We start from the raw sequence: 22,500 nt of genomic DNA, 5'->3' as shown, positions 1-22,500 counted from the left end.
AGAGCGTTTTCTATTCGGGCTCCAGCACTATGGAATGCCCTCCCGGTAACAATTAGAGATGCTACCTCAGTAGAAGCATTTAAGTCCCATCTTAAAACTCATTTGTATACTCTAGCCTTTGAATAGCCCCCCTTTTTTTAGACCAGTTGATCTGCCGTTTCTTTTCTTTTCTCCTCTGCTGCCCCCTATCCCTTGTGGAGGGGAAGACACACAGATCCGGTGGCCATGGATGGGGTGCTGGCTGTCCGGGGTCGGGACCCGGGGTGGACCGCTCGCCTGTATATTGGTTGGGAACATCTCTGCGCTGCTGACCCGTCTCCGCTCGGGATGGTTTCCTGCTGACCCCACTGTGGACTGGACTCTTACTGTTATGCTGGATCCACTATGGACTGGACTCTCACAATATTATGTTAGACCCACTCGACATCCATTGCATTCGGTCTCCCTAGAGGGGGGGGGTTACCCACATATGCGGTCCTCTCCAAGGTTTCTCATAGTCATTCACATCGACGTCCCACTGGGGTGAGTTTTTCCTTGCCCTTATGTGGGCTATACCGAGGATGTCGTTGTGGCTTGTGCAGCCCTTTGAGACACTTGTGATTTAGGGCTATATAAATAAACATTGATTGATTGATTGATTGAAATCGCAATGTTTGCCAGTCCTATTTTGTGTGTCCAGTTTGGTGAATTTTGAAGCATTAAGGGGGTCAAATTACAGCTCAAAGAGGCAAAAGTGACTGTTTTTACTAAAATTTAGTTTTGAAGGGGGAATTGCCAACTTCCTGTTGATTTTTGCTGAAGGATGTCAATGTATGAAATATAGGTCTAAGTCAGACCTACATAGAGGTTTTAGGGTGCGCTAGAACGCAATTTTGAGTTTTGGGGTTTGGTTTTTTTGATTCGATGGCAAATTTCACCAGTCCTGATGTGTGTGTCAAATATGGTGAGTTTTGAAGCATGTTAAGGGGGTCAAATTACAGCTCAAAGAGGCGGCGGAATAATAATAAAACACACAAAATACAATAGGGTCCTCTGTCCCAAAGGGACATTGCGGTCCCTAATTAAAGCTGCAAGCAGCATTGGTCGGGCCCGCGTATTTGGCATGTGCTAGTCCTAAGTGTCCCAATACTTTTGTCCAGTGGTAGTCATAAGTGTCCCAAAACTTTTGTCTACTTTTAGTCCGAATTGTCCCAATACTTTTGTCTAGTGTACCTACCTTGTCTGCATAGTGTGGGCATGCTGGTGCTTCCTGCTTTTAAGCAGCCATCTTAAAAAAACAGCAGTGCAGCAGCATCAGCGCAGCGGTTCTTTGAAGGGTCATAAAATCAAAACCGGAGCAGTTATTAAAACTCTTTCGATAACTTTTCATCAGAAGGGTTCAATCACTCTCCTGTGTTAGTTTGAAGCCGAAACGACAAACACGCTCAGAGGAGATAATGTTTGAAGAAAGGTGACCGGTTTTTACAAAAATGTTGTTTAGAAGGGGGAATAGCAAACTTCCTGTTGATTTTTGCAGGGGGTTGTCAATTTATGAAATGTAGGTCTAAGTGAGACCTACATAGAGGTTTTTGTTTCATGTCTCTCCGACCTTCCCAGTGGGGGTTACAGGCAGTTTTGTCATTTTCTTCTTCCGAGAAGCAGTTTTTTCTCCGTTTTATTCAAAAATTGCTCTAGAGCGCAATTTTGAGATTTGGGGTTAGGTTTTTTTATTAGATCGCAATTTCTGCCAGTCTTGATGTGTGCGTTCAGTTCGGTGAGTTTTGAAGCATGTTAAGGGGGTCAAATTACAGCTCAAAGAGGCAAAAGTGACTGTTTTTAGTACATTTTTGTCTTGAAGGGGGAATTGCCAACTTCCTGTTGATTTTTGCCCGAGGAAATTAATTAATGAAAAGTAGGTCTAAGTAAGACCTACATAGAGGTTTTCTTTCTAGGGGGTGCTAGAGCGCAATTTTGAGTTTTGGGGTTTGTTTTTTTGATAAAAAGTTTTGCCGTATATTACTGATGTGTGTGTAAAATTTGGTGAGTTTTGAAACATGCTAAGGGGGTCAAATTACAGCGCAAAGTTGCGGAATAATAATAATAATAAAACCTTACAAATTCAATAGGTCCTTATGTCCCATTGCATAGTCCTTATACAATGGGCCATGCGGGCCCTAATTACAAATTCAATAGGTCCTTCAATAGGTCAATAAGTCCTTGCATAAGGACTCCCTTTGGGAGTCCTTATACAATGGGCCATGCGGGCCCTAATTATGTCCCATTGCATAAGGACTCCCTTTGGGAGTCCTTATGCAATGGGCCATGCGGGCCCTAATTAACTTAGAATTTCATGGCTGCAACACGTGCCAAAGTAGTTTGGAAAGGGCGTGTTCACCACTGTTACGTCACCTTTTCTTTTAACAACACTCAATAAACGACTGGGAACTGAGGAAACTAATTGTTGAAGCTTTGAGAGTGGAATTCTTTCCCATTCTTGTTTTATGTTGAGCTTCAGTCGTTCAACAGTCCTGTCGTATTTTACGCTTCATAATGTGCCACACATTTTCAATGGGAGACAGGTCTGGACTGCAGGTGGTCCAGGAAAGTACCCGCACTCTTTTTTTTACGAAGCCACGCTGTTGTAACACGTGCTGAATGTGGCTTGGCATTGTCTTGTTGAAATAAGCAGGGGCGTCCATGAAAAAAACGGCGCTTCGATGGCAGCATATGTTGTTCCAAAACCTTTCAGCATTAATGGTGCCTTTACAGATGTGTAAGTTACCCATGTCTTGGGCACTAATGCACCCCCATACCATCACAGATGCTGGCTTTTCAACTTTGCGTCGATAACAGTCTGGATGGTTCGCTTCCCCTTTGGTCCGGATGACACAATGTCGAATATTTCCAAAAACAATTTGAAATGTGGACTCGTCAGACCACAGAACACTTTTCCACTTTGCATGAGTCCATCTTAGATGATCTCGGGCCCAGAGAAGCCGGCGGCGTTTCTGGGTGTTGTTGATAAATGGCTTTCGCTTTGCATAGTAGAGCTTTAACTTGCACTTACAGATGTAGCAACCAACTGTATTTAGTGACAGTGGTTTTCTGAAGTGTTCCTGAGCCCATGTGGTGATATCCTTTAGAGACTGATGTCGGTTTTTGATACAGTGCCGTCTGAGGGATCGAAGGTCACGGTCATTCAATGTTGGTTTCCGCTTACGTGGAGTGATTTCTCCAGATTCTCTGAACCTTTTGATGATATTATGGACCGTAGATGTTGAAATCCCTAAATTTCTTGCAATTGCACTTTGAGAAACGTTGTTCTTAAACTGTTTGACTATTTGCTCACGCAGTTGTGGACAAAGGGGTCACATCCTTTCTTGTGAAAGACTATGCATTTTTTGGGAAGCTGTTTTTACACCCAATCATGGCACCCACCTGTTCCCAATTAGCCTGCACACCTGTGGGATGTTCCAAATAAGTGTTTGATGAGCATTCCTCAACTTTATCAGTATTTATTGCCACCTGGAACTCACCGGTATATATTAATTTTATAGACTTTGAAAAGGTGTTTGACAGTGTCGACCGTGAGACACTGTGGAAGCTGATGGCACACTATGGCATCCCACCGAAGCTCATCAACATCATCAAGAGCACCTATGTTGGCTGGACAGCTACTAAGGCATGACGCAATCACCGCCCATGTTAACTACTGAACTGTAACTTAAAAGGGTTGGCTGAACAGCTATTAAGGCATGACCCAATCGCTGCCCATTATGACTACAAAACCATAACTTAAAAGGGTTGGCTGAACAAATATAAGGACTATAAGGCGGTGTTGCCGGGAGGCCACAGCACGCATGGACCGCCCGGCCGCCACTACGATGTCGTGTCCTACATGACGGATGCCCATCGGAGGCCTTCGAGGTCCTGACTGGGGTGCGGCAAGGATGTCTGCTCTCACCTTTCCTTTTCCTCCTCTGTCTTGAGTGGACCATGAACCAAACAACCAAAAACAGCAAAACCGGCATAATGTGGAGCCTTACCGAACAACTGGAGGACCTAGACTTTGCAGACGATCTAGCTCCCCTGGCTCACACTCACCAACAGATGCAGGACAAATCACAAAAACTACAAAGAGCTGCTGCATTTCTTGGGCTTAAGATCCATCCATCCATCCATCTTCTTCCGCTTATCCGAGGTCGGGTCGCGGGGGCAGCAGCCTAAGCAGGGAAGCCCAGACTTCCCCTCTCCCCAGCCACTTTGTCCAGCTCCTCCCGGGGGATCCCGAGGCGTTCCCAGGCCAGCCGGGAGACATAGTCTTCCCAACGTGTCCTGGGTCTTCCCCGTGGCCTCCTACCGGTCGGACGTGCCCTAAACACCTCCCGAGGGAGGCGATCGGGTGGCATCCTGACCAGATGCCCGAACCACCTCATCTGGCTCCTCTCCATGTGGAGGAGCAGTGGCTTTACTTTGAGCTCCCCCCAGATGACAGAGCTTCTCACCCTATCTCTAAGAGAGAGCCCCGCCACCCGGCGGAGGAAACTCATTTCGGCCGCTTGTACCCGTGATCTTGTCCTTTCGGTCATAACCCAAAGCTCATGACCATAGGTGAGGATGGGAACGTAGATCGACGTAAATTGAGAGCTTTGCCTTCCGGCTCAGCTCCTTCTTCACCACAACGGATCGATACAGCATCCGCATTACTGAAGATGCCGCACCGATCCGCCTGTCGATCTCACGATCCACTCTTCCCCCACTCGTGAACAAGACTCCGAGGTACTTGAACTCCTCCACTTGGGGCAAGATCTCCTCCCCAACCCGGAGATGGCACTCCACCCTTTTCCGGGAGAGAACCATGGACTCGGACTTGGAGGTGCTGATTCCCATCCCAGTCGCTTCACACTCGGCTGCGAACCGATCCAGCGAGAGCTGAAGATCTTGGCCAGAGGAAGCCATCAGAGCAAAAAACATTTCTCTCAAAACCAAACTGAAAATATTGAACTCAAATGTCAAATCCATCCTGCTGTACGGATCAGAAACATGGAAAACCACCGATAGCATACTCACTAAACGACAGACATTCGTAAACCGTTGCCTCCGTCAGGTCCTAGGAGTCTACTGGCCAGACACCATCACCATTACCATGAATTGATTTACGTGGACCCCGACTTAAACAAGTTGAAAAACTTATTCGGGTGTTACCATTGAGTGGTCAATTGTACGAAATATGTACTGTACTGTGCAATCTACTAATAAAAGCTTCAACCAATCAATCAAACCAATGTCAATTTGTGGGAACTCACCGAACAAGAACCAGTGGAACTGCAAATCAGGAGAAGGAAGTGGGGCTGGATAGGCCACGCACTCAGAAAACCCAATAAATCAATCACCAAACAGGCACTAACATGGAACCCAGAGGGAAAAAGAAACAGAGGGAGACCAAGAACAACCTGGAGAAGAAGCACGGAACAGGAGACGAGGGCTGAGGGGCTGTCATGGCAACAACTCGACCGAAGGGCACAAGACCGGAATGGATAGAAGGCTTTCGTCGGCGGCCTATGTTCCTCAGGGAATACTAAAGCCTAAGTAAGTAGTATATATGTATAAACACACACCCACACACACACACACACATGTGTATATTTTATCTATTTATTTTTGTACCTGTGAAAGGTTTGAACTTGTTCTCCAAGTCGAAGGTCTGTTTGCCCAGAGTGGTTAGATCCACCCGGAGTCCTGGGCAGATGGCAAACTCTTCAAGGGTTCTGCTGACCTGGTAGATCTTGCCGGTGACAGCTTCACTGGCTGGTCCTGGACGAGGCAGCATGACTCTAGTGTTATATTTGACAAGGAATCACAGGTCTGCATATTCACATCGAGGAGAAATATGACGGGCATGTTTGTCTTTAATGAGTTCTAAGCTTTCCTTCGTCCCAACCTCCTTCGGGATCTGAGTGGTGTGCGGCTTTCTACATCCCGGTCTGCGTTCCCCCGAGCTACATTACCCCTCTTGGCTGGTGCGCCCGCATACTTCCTCCAGTCCAACTGCCGTACCTCCGTTTGCTGAGTTGAACTTGATGCCAAAGTCTCCATCCGGCCCTGCGGGGCGACGACCGGCGCTGAGGAGGATGCCACCCATGGCTTTGGATTTCCTGATCACGCAGGAGCCGGCCGCAGGGGACATTAACCCGTTGTGTCCGACGATGAGACGGCCCACCTGGGGAGATGTCACACAGGTAGAAAAATGTTATGCGGGAGAGTTAGCATGTGTTTTGGTTTGCACGTAACATCCCGTGGAGTCACGTTGCAGCCAATAAATGTGTCAGCTAACGATCGCATATCCTAACAACATGACTGCCAAATATTCGGTCCGGTTCCCCCTTAGTTATGTTCTTTTATGTGTAGAGATTCCACTCGCTACTTCTTAAGGACATAAGTAGCATGTTTGTTCCTCGAGCCAACACAAATCTTGGGAAAAAACCTTTCAGATTTGCTGCTCCGTGGTCTTGGAATAACTGACAGAAGGATCTGAGGTTACCTGAGATGATCCCTTTGGGGGAATTTCAGACCATTTTAAAGGATTGAAAAACTGTTTCTATCGGGCTTCGTACTTGTTTTTAAGTTGTTTTTACTGAAATATTTTATACATTCTTTTGACCATATATCTAAGTAATTTATTTTTTATTTGTGTGTGTCAGCTAACGATCGCCATTCGCATATCCTAACAACGTGACTGCCAAATATTCGGTCTGGTTCCCCCTTCATTGTGTTCTTTTATGTGTAGAGATTCCACTCGCTACTTCTTAAGGACATAAGTAGCATGTTTGTTCCTCGAGCCAACACAAATCTTGGGAAAAAACCTTTCAGATTTGCTGCTCTGTGGTCTTGGAATAACTGACAGAAGGATACCTGAGATGATCACTTTGGGGGAATTTCAGACCATTTTAAAAGATTGAAAAACTGTTCCTATTGGGCTTTGTACTTGTTTTTATTGAAAGGTTTTATAATTTTTTTGACCTAGCACATGTTTTTATGTTCATATATTTTTTATTTGTGTGTGTCAGCTAACAATTGACATTAGCATAGCCTAACAACATGACTGCTAAATATTCGGTCTGGTTCCCCCTTCGCTGTGTTCTTCTATGTGTAAAAATTCCACTCGCTACTTCTTAAGGTCTCAGGACATAAGTAGCATGTTTGTTCCTCGAGCCAACACAAATCTTGCGAAAAAAACCTTTCAGATTTGCTGCTCCATGGTCTTGGAATAACTGACAGAAGGATCTGAGGTTACCTGAGATGATCCCTTTGGGGGAATTTCAGACCATTATAAAGGATTGAAAAACTGTTTCTATTGGGCTTTGTACTTGTTTTTAAGTTGTTTTTACTGAAATGTTGTATACATTCTTTTGACTATATATCTAAGTAATTTATTTTTTATTTGTGTGTGTCAGCTAACGATCGACATTCGCATATCCTAACAACGTGACTGCCAAATATTCGGTCTGGTTCCCCCTTCGTTGTGTTCTTTTATGTGTAAAAATTCCACTCGTTACTTCTTAAGGTCTCAGGACATAAGTAGCATGTTTGTTCCTCGAGCCAATACAAATTTTGGAAAAAAAACATTTCAGATTTGTTGGTCTGTTGTCTTGGAATAACTGACAGAAGGATACCTGAGATGATCCCGTTGGGGGAATTTCAGACAATTTTAAAGGATTGAAAAACGGTTTCTTTTGGGCTTTGTACTTGTTTTTAAGTTGTTTTTACTGAAATGTTTTATGCATTCTTTTGACCATATATCTAAGTAATTTATTTTTTATTGTGTGTATCAGCTAACGATCAACATTCGCATATCCTAACAACGTGACTGCCAAATATTCGGTCCGGTTCCCCCTTAGTTATGTTCTTTTATGTGTAGAGATTCCACTCGCTACTTCTTAAGGACATAAGTAGCATGTTTGTTCCTCGAGCCAACACAAATCTTGGAAGAAAAACCTTTCAGATTTGCTGCTCCGTGGTCTTGGAATAACTGACAGAAGGATACCTGAGATGATCACTTTGGGGGAATTTCAGACCATTTTAAAAGATTGAAAAACACTTCCTATTGGGCTTTGTACTTGTTTTTATTGAAAGGTTTTATAATTTTTTTGACCTAGCACATGTTTTTATGTTCATATATTTTTTATTTGTGTGTGTCAGCTAACAATTGACATTAGCATAGCCTAACAACATGACTGCCAAATATTCGGTCTGGTTCCCCCTTCGTTGTGTTCTTTTATGTGTAAAAATTCCACTCGCTACTTCTTAAGGTCGCAGGACATAAGTAGCATGTTTGTTCCTCGAGCCAACACAAATCTTGGAAGAAAAACCTTTCAGATTTGCTGCTCCGTGGTCTTGGAATAACTGACAAAAGGATACCTGAGATGATCCATTTGGGGGAATATCAGACAATTTTAAGGGATTGAAAAACTGTTTCTATTGGGCTTTGTACTTGTTTTTAAGTTGTTTTTACTGAAATGTTTTATACATTCTTTTGACCATATATCTAAGTAATTTATTTTTTATTGTGTGTATCAGCTAACGATCGACATTCGCATATCCTAACAACGTGACTTCCAAATATTCGGTCTGGTTCCCCCTTCGTTGTGTTCTTTTATGTGTAAAAATTCCACTCGCTACTTCTTAAGGTCTCAGGACATAAGTAGCATGTTTGTTCCTCGAGCCAACACAAATCTTGGAAGAAAAACATTTCAGATTTGTTGGTCTGTTGTCTTGGAATAACTGACAGAAGGATACCTGAGATGATCCCGTTGGGGGAATTTCAGACAATTTTAAAGGATTGAAAAACGGTTTCTTTTGGGCTTTGTACTTGTTTTGAAGTTGTTTTTACTGAAATGTTGTATACATTCTTTTGACCATATATCTAAGTAATTTATTTTTTATTTGTGTGTGTCAGCTAACGATCGACATTCGCATATCCTAACAACGTGACTGCCAAATATTCGGTCTGGTTCCCCCTTCGTTGTGTTCTTTTATGTGTAAAAATTCCACTCGCTACTTCTTAAGGTCGCAGGACATAAGTAGCATGTTTGTTCCTCGAGCCAACACAAATCTTGGAAGAAAAACCTTTCAGATTTGCTGCTCCGTGGTCTTGGAATAACTGACAGAAGGATCTGAGGTTACCTGAGATGATCAATTTGGGGGAATTTCAGGCCATTTTAAAGGATTGAAAAACTGTTTCTATTGGGCTTTGTACTTGTTTTTAAGTTGTTTTTACTGAAATGTTTTATGCATTCTTTTGACCATATATCTAAGTAATTTATTTTTTATTGTGTGCGTCAGCTAACGATCGACATTCGCATATCCTAACAACATGACTGCCATATATTCGGTCTGGTTCCCCCTTCGTTGTGTTCTTTTAAGTGTAAAAATTCCACTCGCTACTTCTTAAGGTCTCAGGACATAAGTAGCATGTTTGTTCCTCGAGCCAACACAAATCTTGGAAGAAAAACATTTCAGATTTGTTGGTCTGTTGTCTTGGAATAACTGACAGAAGGATACCTGAGATGATCCCGTTGGGGGAATTTCAGACCATTTTAAAGGATCGAAAAACTGTTTCTATTGGGCTTTGTACTTGTTTTTAAGTTGTTTTTACTGAAATGTTGTATACATTCTTTTGACCATATATCTAAGTAATGTATTTTTTATTGTGTGTATCAGCTAACGATCGACATTCGCATATCCTAACAACATCACTGCCAAATATTCGGTCTGGTTCCCCCTTCGTTGTGTTCTTTTAAGTGTAAAAATTCCACTCGCTACTTCTTAAGGTCTCAGGACATAAGTAGCATGTTTGTTCCTCGAGCCAACACAAATCTTGGAAGAAAAACATTTCAGATTTGTTGGTCTGTTGTCTTGGAATAACTGACAGAAGGATACCTGAGATGATCCCGTTGGGGGAATTTCAGACCATTTTAAAGGATTGAAAAACTGTTTCTATTGGGCTTTGTACTTGTTTTTATTGAAACGTTTTATAAATTTTTTGACCTAGCACATGTTTTTATGTTCATACATCTAAGTAATTTATTTTTTATTTGTGTGTATCAGCTAACGATCGACATTCGCATATCCTAACAACGTGACTGCCAAATATTCGGTCTGGTTCCCCCTTCGTTGTGTTCTTTTATGTGTAGAGATTCCACTCACTACTTCTTAAGGACATAAGTAGCATGTTTGTTCCTCGAGCCAACACAAATCTTGGGAAAAAACCTTTCAGATTTTCTGCTCCGTGGTCTTGGAATAACTGACAGGATACCTGAGATGATCCATATGGGGGAATTTCAGACCATTTTAAAGGATCGAAAAACTGTTTCTATTGGGCTTTGTACTTGTTTTTAAGTTGTTTTTACTGAAATGTTGTATACATTCTTTTGACCATATATCTAAGTTATTTATTTTTTATTTGTGTGTGTCAGCTAACGATCGACATTCGCATATCCTAACAACGTGACTGCCAAATATTCGGTCTGGTTCCCCCTTCGTTGTGTTCTTTTATGTGTAAAAATTCCACTCGTTACTTCTTAAGGTCGCAGGACATAAGTAGCATGTTTCTTCCTCGAGCCAACACAAATCTTGAAAGAAAAACCTTTCAGATTTGCTGCTCCGTGGTCTTGGAATAACTGACAGAAGGATACCTGAGATGATCACTTTGGGGGAATTTCAGACCATTATAAAGGATTAAAAAACTGTTTCTATTGGGCTTTGTACTTGTTTTTACTGAAACGTTTTATACATTTTTTGACCTAGCACATGTTTTTATGTTCATATATCTAAGTAATTTATTTTTTATTTGTGTGCGTCAGCTAACGATCGACATTCGCATATCCTAACAACATGACTGCCAAATATTCGGTCTGGTTCCCCCTTCGTTGTGTTCTTTTATGTGTAAAAATTCCACTCGCTACTTCTTAAGGTCGCAGGACATGAGTAGCATGTTTGTTCCTCGAGCCAACACAAATCTTGGAAAAAAAACCTTTCAGATTTTCTGCTCCGTGGTCTTGGAATAACTGACAGAAGGATCTGAGGTTACCTGAGATGATCCCTTTGGGGGAATTTCAGACCATTATAAAGGATTGAAAAACTGTTTCTATTGGGCTTTGTACTTGTTTTTAAGTTGTTTTTACTGAAATGTTTTATACATTCTTTTGACCATATATCTAAGTAATTTATTTTTTATTGTGTGTGTCAGCTAACGATCGACATTCGCATATCCTAACAACGTGACTGCCAAATATTCGGTCTGGTTCCCCCTTCGTTGTGTTCTTTTATGTGTAAAAATTCCACTCGCTACTTCTTAAGGTCTCAGGACATAAGTAGCATGTTTGTTCCTCGAGCCAATACAAATTTTGGAAAAAAAACATTTCAGATTTGTTGGTCTGTTGTCTTGGAATAACTGACAGAAGGATACCTGAGATGATCCCGTTGGGGGAATTTCAGACAATTTTAAAGGATTGAAAAACGGTTTCTTTTGGGCTTTGTACTTGTTTTTAAGTTGTTTTTACTGAAATGTTTTATGCATTCTTTTGACCATATATCTAAGTAATTTATTTTTTATTGTGTGTATCAGCTAACGATCGACATTCGCATATCCTAACAACGTGACTGCCAAATATTCGGTCTGGTTCCCCCTTCGTTGTGTTCTTTTATGTGTAAAAATTCCACTCGCTACTTCTTAAGGTCTCAGGACATAAGTAGCATGTTTGTTCCTCGAGCCAACACAAATCTTGGAAGAAAAACCTTTCAGATTTGCTGCTCCGTGGTCTTGGAATAACTGACAGAAGGATACCTGAGATGATCCCGTTGGGGGAATTTCAGACCATTATAAAGGATTGAAAAACTGTTTCTATTGGGCTTTGTACTTGTTTTTAAGTTGTTTTTACTGAAATGTTGTATACATTCTTTTGACCTAGCACATGTTTTTATGTTCATATATCTGCTGAAGATGTTGATTTGAGATACAAGTGTTTTGAGTTAAGAACTCAAGCATAGAACCAATTAAGATTGGAAGTTAAGGTACTACTGTATACACATGTTTGTGTACATAAACAGTATACATCATTCTGTATACTAGCATAGCCTAGGAGTATACATTAATATTAGTTGTCATAGTAATGCAAAATGATCATTGAATCGCATTTTAAATACTATTTTCTCCTAAACATTGCTACTGTTTCCATGTGCTCTCTGGGTTATTTACAGGCCTCACATTGCGCATGCTGCCTGCCTATCATAGTGCGGAATCAAATGCTCAAAAAAATAAAAATAAGCCACAAAAAAACCCAAGCAACAAAATAATCCACTGCGGGTTCAAAGAAGGTAATAGCACTTAGATAAAGAAGGTGAGAAACACTGTGGAAGGAAAGAAAACTCGTAGCAAGTACGAATGTGGCAACTACGTGGCTCTTCTTCGCCAACAAAAAGTCATTAATAAATATAAAAGGGATGTTTATTTATTCCATTCATAAATTATAAATATTTTGCATGTTTTCTGCATGTAAAACGAATTATTCTCTATGAAAATCTACTTATTGTACAATATATATCAGTATAAAATATATATAACGTATACAAAATAATATATAAAAACATTGTATATAATATCAGCTAAAAAACTACATTTTAGGAGAAAAAAAAATGCTAAAAAGTTGTGGAATTAACAATGTGCATGAACATATCATTCTACTTGGTAAGACATCCTAAATTAAGACTTTTAAGGTAGGAATAAGTATTTTATTCTGAAATCGAACATTGTTAGGGCCCGAACAGTAAAGCTGCACCGGGTGCTACATTATTTTATGTGTTAATAAAATGCTTAATCTTTTAAAGTTAAAGTTAAACTTAAAGTACCAATGATTGTCACACACACACACTAGGTGTGGCGAAATTATTCTCTGCATTTGACCCATCACCCTTGATCACCCCCTGGGAGGTGAGGGGAGTAGTGGGCAGCAGCAATGGCCGCGCCCGGGAATCATTTTTGGTGATTTAACCCCCAATTCCAACCCTTGATGCTGAGTGCCAAGCAGGGAGGTAATGGGTCCCATTTTTATAGTCTTTGGTATGACTTTTCCTATTAAATATATTTGTTCTTTCCCTTTCGACATTAAAAAACATGTACTGCATGCAATCACATATCTTTTTAAAATTCAATATCATCAAAATCAAAATATTATATTATCATGTATTCCAAAAATATCTTATTTGCCAATTTTGAACTACAAAACCCAAGAGCAGTGAAGTTGTCACGTTGTGTAAATGGCAGAGGTGGGACCAAGTCATTGTTTTGCAAGTCACAAGTAAGTCTCAAGTCTTTGCCCTCAAGTCCGAGTCAAGTCCCGAGTCAAGACAGGCAAGCCCCGAGTCAAGTCCAAAGTCAAGACTGGAAAGTCTCAAGTCAAGTCCTAAGTCCTGCATTTTGAGTTTCGAGTCCTTTCAAGTCCTTTTAACCACAGACTAATATATTAACACAGATTGTGTATGCTTTTCAAACGCTGTATTTATTTATTAAAACAAGTGCATTTTAAATTGCAGGAAAGAAAATTGTGCTGACATTGCACTTCATAATAGCACTATTAACCAGTCATTTTAAACATTAACTCATTCCTTTACAGAACAAACACATTGAAAAATAAAGTGCAAATGTACTTATTTGTACAAAAGTGTTAACATTGAAAAAACATGACATATACGTGAACATAACAAAAAAGTTGTACTTTTTATATGTCAGGGCCCTATGCTGCATTGCATTTGCAAAAGACCAAATTAGCCAAGAGTCTGTCAGTCATTTGTGCACGATGGGGGCGTAGTATGATGCCACCATGGCTGAAAACTCGCTCCACTGGAGCACTGGAGGCAGGCACTGCCAAGACTCTCATGGCCACTCGGAACAGTGAAGGAAGAGTCTTCATGTTCAATGCCCAGAACAAAAGGGGGGAGAGAGTTGTTTTGGGTTGGTGCACTACTTGTAAGTGTATCTTGTGTTTTTTATGTTGATTTAATTAAAAAAAGAAAAAAATATATACATATATTTCTTGTGCGGCCCGATACCAATCGATCCACGGACCAGTACCGGGCCGCGGCCCGGTGGCTGGGGACCACTGAGGTAAACAACCAACAGTATGTCAGAAAGCTAGCTAAAACGGTACACATATTCATAATATAGTATACATTTTAACTGACCTTTATTTGACTATTTTTGTCTTTTTTTAGGTGGCTAAAATACGCGGTGCTGCTGACCGCCGTCTAACGTTACGTGTGATATATTGACTAACGTAACCCTGCTTAAAAAAAATCACTGAACAAAAAGTATGAATAAGGTAGTGAACTGCAACAGATTCCCGTGTTTGCAATAACGTTATAACGTTAGCAGTGAGTTTACAGCCTCACTGATTTAACTACACAGCAAATAAAAGTCACGTTACTTAGCCAATAAACGTTATCTTTCATTCAAAACTTACCGTTCTTTGTGCAACTTCAAATGCCGGACGAAGTTGGAAGTTGTTGCCTCTCCATCAGTCATTTTGGAACCGCATGTGTTGCATACTGCAAACCGTTTTGTGTTGACCACCTCGTAATTTTTATACCCAAACGAAATGATTTTAGGCATCATTTTTTGTTCACTGGCGTGTGGTTTGGACATGTCTTCTTCGTTGGTTGTCCTGCAATTTGATTGGATGAATGCTGTGTGATGAAAACAAAGTAGATCTAATTTGATTGGCTGTTGTACTGAGAGCACACCAGCTGACACACGCAACGCTGATAGACAAGTACACAATGAAAAATACGGAGCGCTCCCGAATAACTTTTTCATCTTTGGGTTTTGGGGAAAGTAGCAAGTCATGTCAAGTCATGTCAATTCAAAAGGCTCAAGTCCAAGTGAAGTCACAAGTCATTGATGTTAAAGTCTAAGTCGAGTTGCAAGTCTTTTTACATTTTGTCAAGTTGAGTCTAAAGTCATCAAATTCATGACTCGAGTCTGACTCGAGTCCAAGTCATGTGACTCGAGTCCACACCTCTGGGTGCTACATTATTTTATGTGTTAATAAAATGCTTAATCTTTTCCTATTAAATATATTTGTTCTTTCCCTTTCGATATTAAAAAACATGTACTGCATGCAATCGCATATCTTTTTAAAATTCAATATCATCAAAATCAAAATATTATATTATCATGTATCCCAAAAATATCTTATTTGCCAATTTTGAACTACAAAACCCAAAAGCAGTGAAGTTGTCACATTGTGTAAATGGTAAATAAAAACAGAATACAACAAATCCTTTTCAACTTATATTCAATTGAATAGACTGCAAAGACAAGATATTTAACGTTCGAACTGGTAAACTTTGTTATTTTTTATGCAAATATTAGCTAATTTGGAATTCAATGTTTCGAAAAAAGCTGGCACAAGTGGCAAAAAAGACTGGGAAAGTTAAGGGAATGCTCATCAAACACTTATTTGGAACATCCCACAGGTGAACAGGCTAACTGGGAACAGGTGGGTGCCATGATTAGGTATTATGGAGGTTTCTTCCCTCCGGGTTCCTCGGACCACCAATCACCGACATGACCGCTCCGTTTCAGGGTTTGGACACTGTTTTATTTTTAAGTCTTTTTTTTGTTTGTGCTTTTCAGCAAGTCTCTTGGTCTCTTTCTCTCTCTCTCTCTCGCTCCACCACCAACTTCCCTGCCTTTTAACAGAGTGACAGGTGACCCCGCTTCACTGCAGGTCCGCAGGCCACGCACCCCCCCCCCACAGGTATAAAAGCAGCTTCCATGAAATGCTCAGTCGTTCACAAACAAGGACAGGGCGAGGGTCACCACTTTGTCAACAAATGGACAATTCAACCCTTAACTCAACAATGAGTAGATGAGTGTTATGTGTGTGTATATGTGTAAATAAATGAACACTGAAATTCAAGTATTTATTTTATATATATATATATATATATATATATATATATATATATATATATATATATATATATATATATATACATATATATATTTATATATATATATATATATATATAAAATAAAATATATAATAAAATATATATATAATAAAAAATAAAAATAAAAATAAAATATATATATATATATATATATATATATATATATATATATATATATATATATATATAGAATTCACTGAAAGTCAAGTATTTCTTATATATATATATATATATATATATATATATATATATTTTATATATATATATGAAATACTTGACTTGGTGAATTCTAGCTGTAAATATACCCCTCCCCTTTTAGCCACGCCCCAAACCACGCCCCCGTCCCACCCCGACCACCCCCACACCCACCCCCCTCCCCCCACCTCCCGAAATCGGAGGTCTCAAGGTTGGCAAGTATGACGTAAAGTTAAAATACCACTAATAGTCACACAGACACACTAGGTGTGGTGAAATGTGTCCTCTGCATTCGACCCAACCCCTTGTTCACCCCCTGGGAGGTGAGGGGAGTAGTAGGCAGCAGCAGTGGCCGCGCCCGGGAATCATTTTTGGTGATTTAACCCCCAATTCCAACCCTTGATGCTGAGTGCCAAGCAGGGAGGTAACGGCTCCCATTTTTATAGCCTTCGGGTATGACTCGGCCGTAAGCGGCAAGGCCAAAAACCAACTTCGATGGATTTGCAAATCATTGTATTGTGTTTTTTATTCACGATTTACACAGCGTGCCAACGTCACTGGTTTTGGGTTTTGTAGACTAGAACGATTATTCATGCTAAAATTAGGATTAGTCAATGAGTAAAATACGTAACTAGGGCATACTTGCCAACCCTCCCGGATTTTCCGGGAGACTTCCGAAATTCAGCGCCTCTCCCGAAAACCTCCCGGGACAAATTTTCTCCCGAAAATCTCCCGAAATTCAGGCGGACTCAGGTCCATAATAACAAATATTTTATTTGAGTATTAACCCACAATTTAAACAGCATAACTGCCCAATCCCGTTATAACTGTAGAATGATGGAGGGCGAGTTCTTGGTTCCTTATGTGTGTTTATTGTTAGGCAGTTTCATTAACGTCCTCCCAGCGCGGCAACAACACACAACAACAGCAGTCACGTTTTTGTATACCGTAAAGCAGTTCGTCTGCCGTAAACAGCAATGTTGTGACACTCTTAAACAGGACAATACCGCCATCTAGTGCATTTGATGAAAGCACTTTTGTGCGTGCCACACAGCAATGCATCATCAGAGAGGGTGTTCAGCATGGTTCGAAAAATAGTGACAGAGAATAGAACAAGGATGGACAATTCAACCCTTAACTCAACAATGAGTAGATGAGTGTTATGTGTGTGTATATGTGTAAATAAATGAACACTGAAATTCAAGTATTTATTTTATATATATATATATATATATATATATATATATATATATATATATATATATATATACATATACACAGGTAAAAGCCAGTAAATTAGAATATTTTGAAAAACTTGATTTATTTCAGTAATTGCATTCAAAAGGTGTAACTTGTACATTATATTTATTCATTGCACACAGACTGATGCATTCAAATGTTTATTTCATTTAATTTTGATGATTTGAAGTGGCAACAAATGAAAATCCAAAATTCCGTGTGTCACAAAATTAGAATATTACTTAAGGCTAATACAAAAAAGGGATTTTTAGAAATGTTGGCCAACTGAAAAGTATGAAAATGAAAAATATGAGCATGTACAATACTCAATACTTGGTTGGAGCTCCTTTTGCCTCAATTACTGCGTTAATGCGGCGTGGCATGGAGTCGATGAGTTTCTGGCACTGCTCAGGTGTTATGAGAGCCCAGGTTGCTCTGATAGTGGCCTTCAACTCTTCTGCGTTTTTGGGTCTGGCATTCTGCATCTTCCTTTTCACAATACCCCACAAATTTTCTATGGGGCTAAGGTCAGAGGAGTTGGCGGGCCAATTTAGAACAGAAATACCATAGTCCGTAAACCAGGCACGGGTAGATTTTGCGCTGTGTGCAGGCGCCAAGTCCTGTTGGAACTTGAAATCTCCATCTCCATAGAGCAGGTCAGCAGCAGGAAGCATGAAGTGCTCTAAAACTTGCTGGTCGACGGCTGCGTTGACCCTGGATCTCAGGAAACAGAGTGGACCGACACCAGCTGGACTGCTGCTGAGTGGTCCAAAGTCATGTTTTCTGACGAAAGCAAATTTTGCATTTCCTTTGGAAATCGAGGTCCCAGAATCTGGAGGAAGACAGGAGAGGCACAGGATCCACGTTGCCTGAAGTCTAGTGTAAAGTTTCCACCATCAGTGATGGTTTGGGGTGCCATGTCATCTGCTGGTGTCGGTCCACTCTGTTTCCTGAGATCCAGGGTCAACGCAGCCGTCTACCAGCAAGTTTTAGAGCACTTCATGCTTCCTGCTGCTGACCTGCTCTATGGAGATGGAGATTTCAAGTTCCAACAGGACTTGGCGCCTGCACACAGCGCAAAATCTACCCGTGCCTGGTTTACGGACCATGGTATTTCTGTTCTAAATTGGCCCGCCAACTCCCCTGACCTTAGCCCCATAGAAAATCTGTGGGGTATTGTGAAAAGGAAGATGCAGAATGCCAGACCCAAAAACGCAGAAGAGTTGAAGGCCACTATCAGAGCAACCTGGGCTCTCATAACACCTGAGCAGTGCCAGAAACTCATCGACTCCATGCCACGCCGCATTAACGCAGTAATTGAGGCAAAAGGAGCTCCAACCAAGTATTGAGTATTGTACATGCTCATATTTTTCATTTTCATACTTTTCAGTTGGCCAACATTTCTAAAAATCCCTTTTTTGTATTAGCCTTAAGTAATATTCTAATTTTGTGACACACGGAATTTTGGATTTTCATTTGTTGCCACTTCAAATCATCAAAATTAAATGAAATAAACATTTGAATGCATCAGTCTGTGTGCAATGAATAAATATAATGTACAAGTTACACCTTTTGAATGCAATTACTGAAATAAATCAAGTTTTTCAAAATATTCTAATTTACTGGCTTTTACCTGTATATATATATATATATATATATATATATTAGAGATGCGCGGTTTGTGGGCACAACCGCGGAGTCCGCGGATTATCCGCGGATCGGGCGAATGAAATTAAAAAAAATTAGATTTTATCCGTGGGTCGGGTCGGGTCGGGCGGTTGAAATTAAAAAAAATTAGATTTTAAATAGATTCAGGCGGGTGGCAGTTAAACCAATTGGTAAATATATATACATAGTTAAATGTTGTTACCCACATACGAAAAACGAGCAGGCACCTGCAGCATATGCCACAACAGAAGAAAAAAAAAGAAAGAGATGGACACTTTTACGGAGCGGAGAAGGGACGCCTCGCCGGGTCCGGGACCGAGGCCCCTTCCCCCGAGAGGGCCCCACCGGGAGCCGTAGCTGAGGCGATCCGCGAGAAGGGCCCGACGCACGTCCAGGGTCACCACTGCACCGACACCCCGCCTCGTCCGCCTTCGCCGCGGCCGGCGTCACGCGCAGCAGGTAAGCAGCTTACCTGCCCGCCACCCCCGTGGCCGGGGGCTTGTAACAGGGGTCACTCCACGCGCTCCGCCCGCGCAGCTTACCTGCCCGCCACCCCTGTTGCCGGGGGCGCGTAACAGGGGTCACTCCGCGCGCAGTGCGCTCACGAAAGGGGTGGGGCTCACCCTGGTTGATATAGAGAGCAGGACGGTGGCCATGGAAGTCGGAACCCGCTAAGGAGTGTGTAACAACCCACCTGCCGAATCAACTAGCCCTGAAAATGGATGGCGCTGGAGCGTCGGGCCCATACCCGGCCGTCGCCGGCAGCGAGACGCGCTTGGAGGTGCGCTCAGCGCGGCTCCCATATGATTGCGCACTGGTGTGCGTCTGGGTCGTGACAGCGTGGCACGCGAATGTCTGTGCTGCATTGGATCAGTCTCCTTTCTTTAACAGGCAAAAGCTTTATAACCTCACTAATGCCTTGCATCGTCTATATTAGATATGTAACAACGGGCGGGTGCGGGCGGATGGCGGGCGGGTGCGGTTCTGATCAAATGTTAGATCGGGTGGATGGCGGGTGGTTGACGACTTTCTGATGCGGTTGGGGAATGAAGTAATTGCCTATCCGCGCATCTCTAGTATATATATATATATATAGCTAGAATTCACTGAACGTCAAGTATTTCTTATATATATATATATATAATCTATGAAATACTTGACTTGGTGAATTCTATCTGTAAATATACTCCTCCCCTTTTAGCCACGCCCCAACCACGCCCCCGTCCCACCCCGACCACGCCCACCCTCACCCCCCTCCCCCCACCTCCCGAAATCGGAGGTCTCAAGGTTGGCAAGTATGAACTAGGGACATTTCTAGAAATAAATCTTGGCAACTTGTTAATAATTTGCAGGGTACGTACTATTTATTCATCATGCTTCTTAATGTCCATTTAACCGCTTTGGGTGACACTTTCCGCCTAAACCGCCTCATCTAAAATGAGAAGGTCTTCCACGTAAGAGTGCCTGAAGACAAAAGGTAAGTGGACCCTGGGGCCGGTGACAGCGACACACCTCCACACACACAAAGAGAGTAAGTTAAACGGTTTGACTGACCCCGTTGGCAGCGGCCATCTGCACGATGACCTCGATGGCCGCCTGGCTAAAGTGGCGTCCATCCCCGCCCACCACCACCGTGGAACCCTGGCGGTCACGGAGGTCAATGGAGGAGAAGATACTCTGGATGAAGTTGTGCAGATAGTTCCTCCGGGTCCGGAAGATATGCACTTTTCTCCTCAGGCCGTTGGCGCCCGGTCTCTGGTCGGGGTACGGGGATGTCGGGACAGTCAAAACCCGCAGAGGACCGCTGTCCATCTCCAACTTTTGAAGCAAGGCAGAGGAAAAACTGTTTGGAGGGTACAGTATCAGAGCTTGGCTCCTCCTATTATTTCCCCCGCAGGGGACTGTGGTCCTCACAGCACCTAAAATAACCTTTCCAACTTGTGTTTTTGTGCAGAGGGAGAAACTGAAGACGCTCCTTCACACATGTTGCGGCCAGATCACTGTCAAGCCTGCCAGCCGAGCCATAAAGTCGTGTTTGGGTGTTCCCGAGCGGGACTTCAGACAAAGGAAAGAAACTCTTACGAATCTAATAATAGATGTGGTATTGTGGTCGGGTGGCATCTCACACCAAAATGGAGCCTTCAGGCATGAACTTCACCCACAACCTGTGTGTTGGAACATAGGACTAATAATCCTAAAGACGCCAGTCTGTCTAATGAAAGAGATGCACCGCCCTCTAGAGTTCATGCACTGCACCTACAAGTGCTGAATTACAAACCTGGGAACAAATCCTAGGAGACAAATTGATGCATACTGATTATGAATATATTTAAATTTTTAGTGCAGGACATCCACGCCGGAATGAAAGTTATAGTTAAATAAAATACAACATATTAAAAGCATTGATCAAGCTAATAATAACGTTGAGAGCAGGGGCGTCACTAGACCTAATACTGTACTGGGGTCTGGGGCACACCTGGGGCACAAAGAATTCATGAAAGCACGCGAAGTGCGCGAGAAAAAAAAGCTATTCAGCACTTATTTATCATAAAAAACATAAATACCGTATTTTTCGGACTATAAGTCGCAGTTTTTTTTCATAGTTTATGAAAGTTGCATAATGTTTTTTTTCCTTCTTTATTATGCATTTTCGGCAGGTGCGACGTATACTACGAAAAATACGGTAGTTATATATATATATATATATATATATATATATAAAAATAAATAGTTATTTATGTTTTTTCATAACATACATATATATATATATATATATATATATATATATATATATATATATAACTATTTATGTTTTTTCACAACATATATGTATGTTGTGAAAAAACATAGTTATTTATATATATATATATATATATATGTGTTGTGAAAAAAACAAATAGTTCTTTATATATATATATATATATATATATATATATATATATATATATATATATATATATATATATATATATATATATATATATGATTAACTAATTATGTTTTTATATATATATGTATATATATATAAATAAAAAACAAATAGTTATTTATATATATTGATATATATATATATATATATATATTTATATATATATATATATATATATATATATATAAAATGAACTATTTATGTTTTTCATATATATATAAATAACTATTTATGTTTTTATATTTATATATATGTTGTAAAAAACATAAAGTTATTTATATATATATATATATATATGATTAATTATTTATGTTATATATATATATATATATACTGTATATGTAAATAAAAACATAAATAGTTATTTATATATATATACACATATATATTGATGTATAAATAACTATTTGTTTTATATATATATATATATGTATATATATATAAATAACTATTTGTTATATATATATATATATATATAT

General features: G+C 40.6%; 1 protein-coding gene across 1 annotated transcript in view; it reads right to left on the bottom strand.

The window, feature by feature from the left end:
• The window catches only part of LOC133607194 (phosphoglucomutase-1-like), a 55,099-nt gene extending 33,706 nt beyond the window's left edge, over positions 1–21,393 (bottom strand). Inside the window, exons 1-3 of the mRNA XM_061961663.2 lie at positions 20,647–21,393; positions 6,037–6,199; positions 5,647–5,793 (exon numbers count right to left, since the gene is read on the bottom strand). Of these exons, the coding sequence (XP_061817647.1) occupies positions 5,647–5,793; positions 6,037–6,199; positions 20,647–20,904 (568 nt within the window). The 5' untranslated portion in view covers positions 20,905–21,393. The remainder of the gene's footprint in view (positions 1–5,646; positions 5,794–6,036; positions 6,200–20,646) is intronic.
• Positions 21,394–22,500: the final 1,107 nt, after the last annotated feature.

The sequence above is a fragment of the Nerophis lumbriciformis genome, linkage group LG09 (assembly GCF_033978685.3).
Source record: "Nerophis lumbriciformis linkage group LG09, RoL_Nlum_v2.1, whole genome shotgun sequence".
NCBI classification, from domain to species: domain Eukaryota; kingdom Metazoa; phylum Chordata; class Actinopteri; order Syngnathiformes; family Syngnathidae; genus Nerophis; species Nerophis lumbriciformis.
The sequence above is the reverse complement of the archived record's forward strand: the minus strand, read 5'-3'. Positions and strand labels throughout refer to the sequence as shown.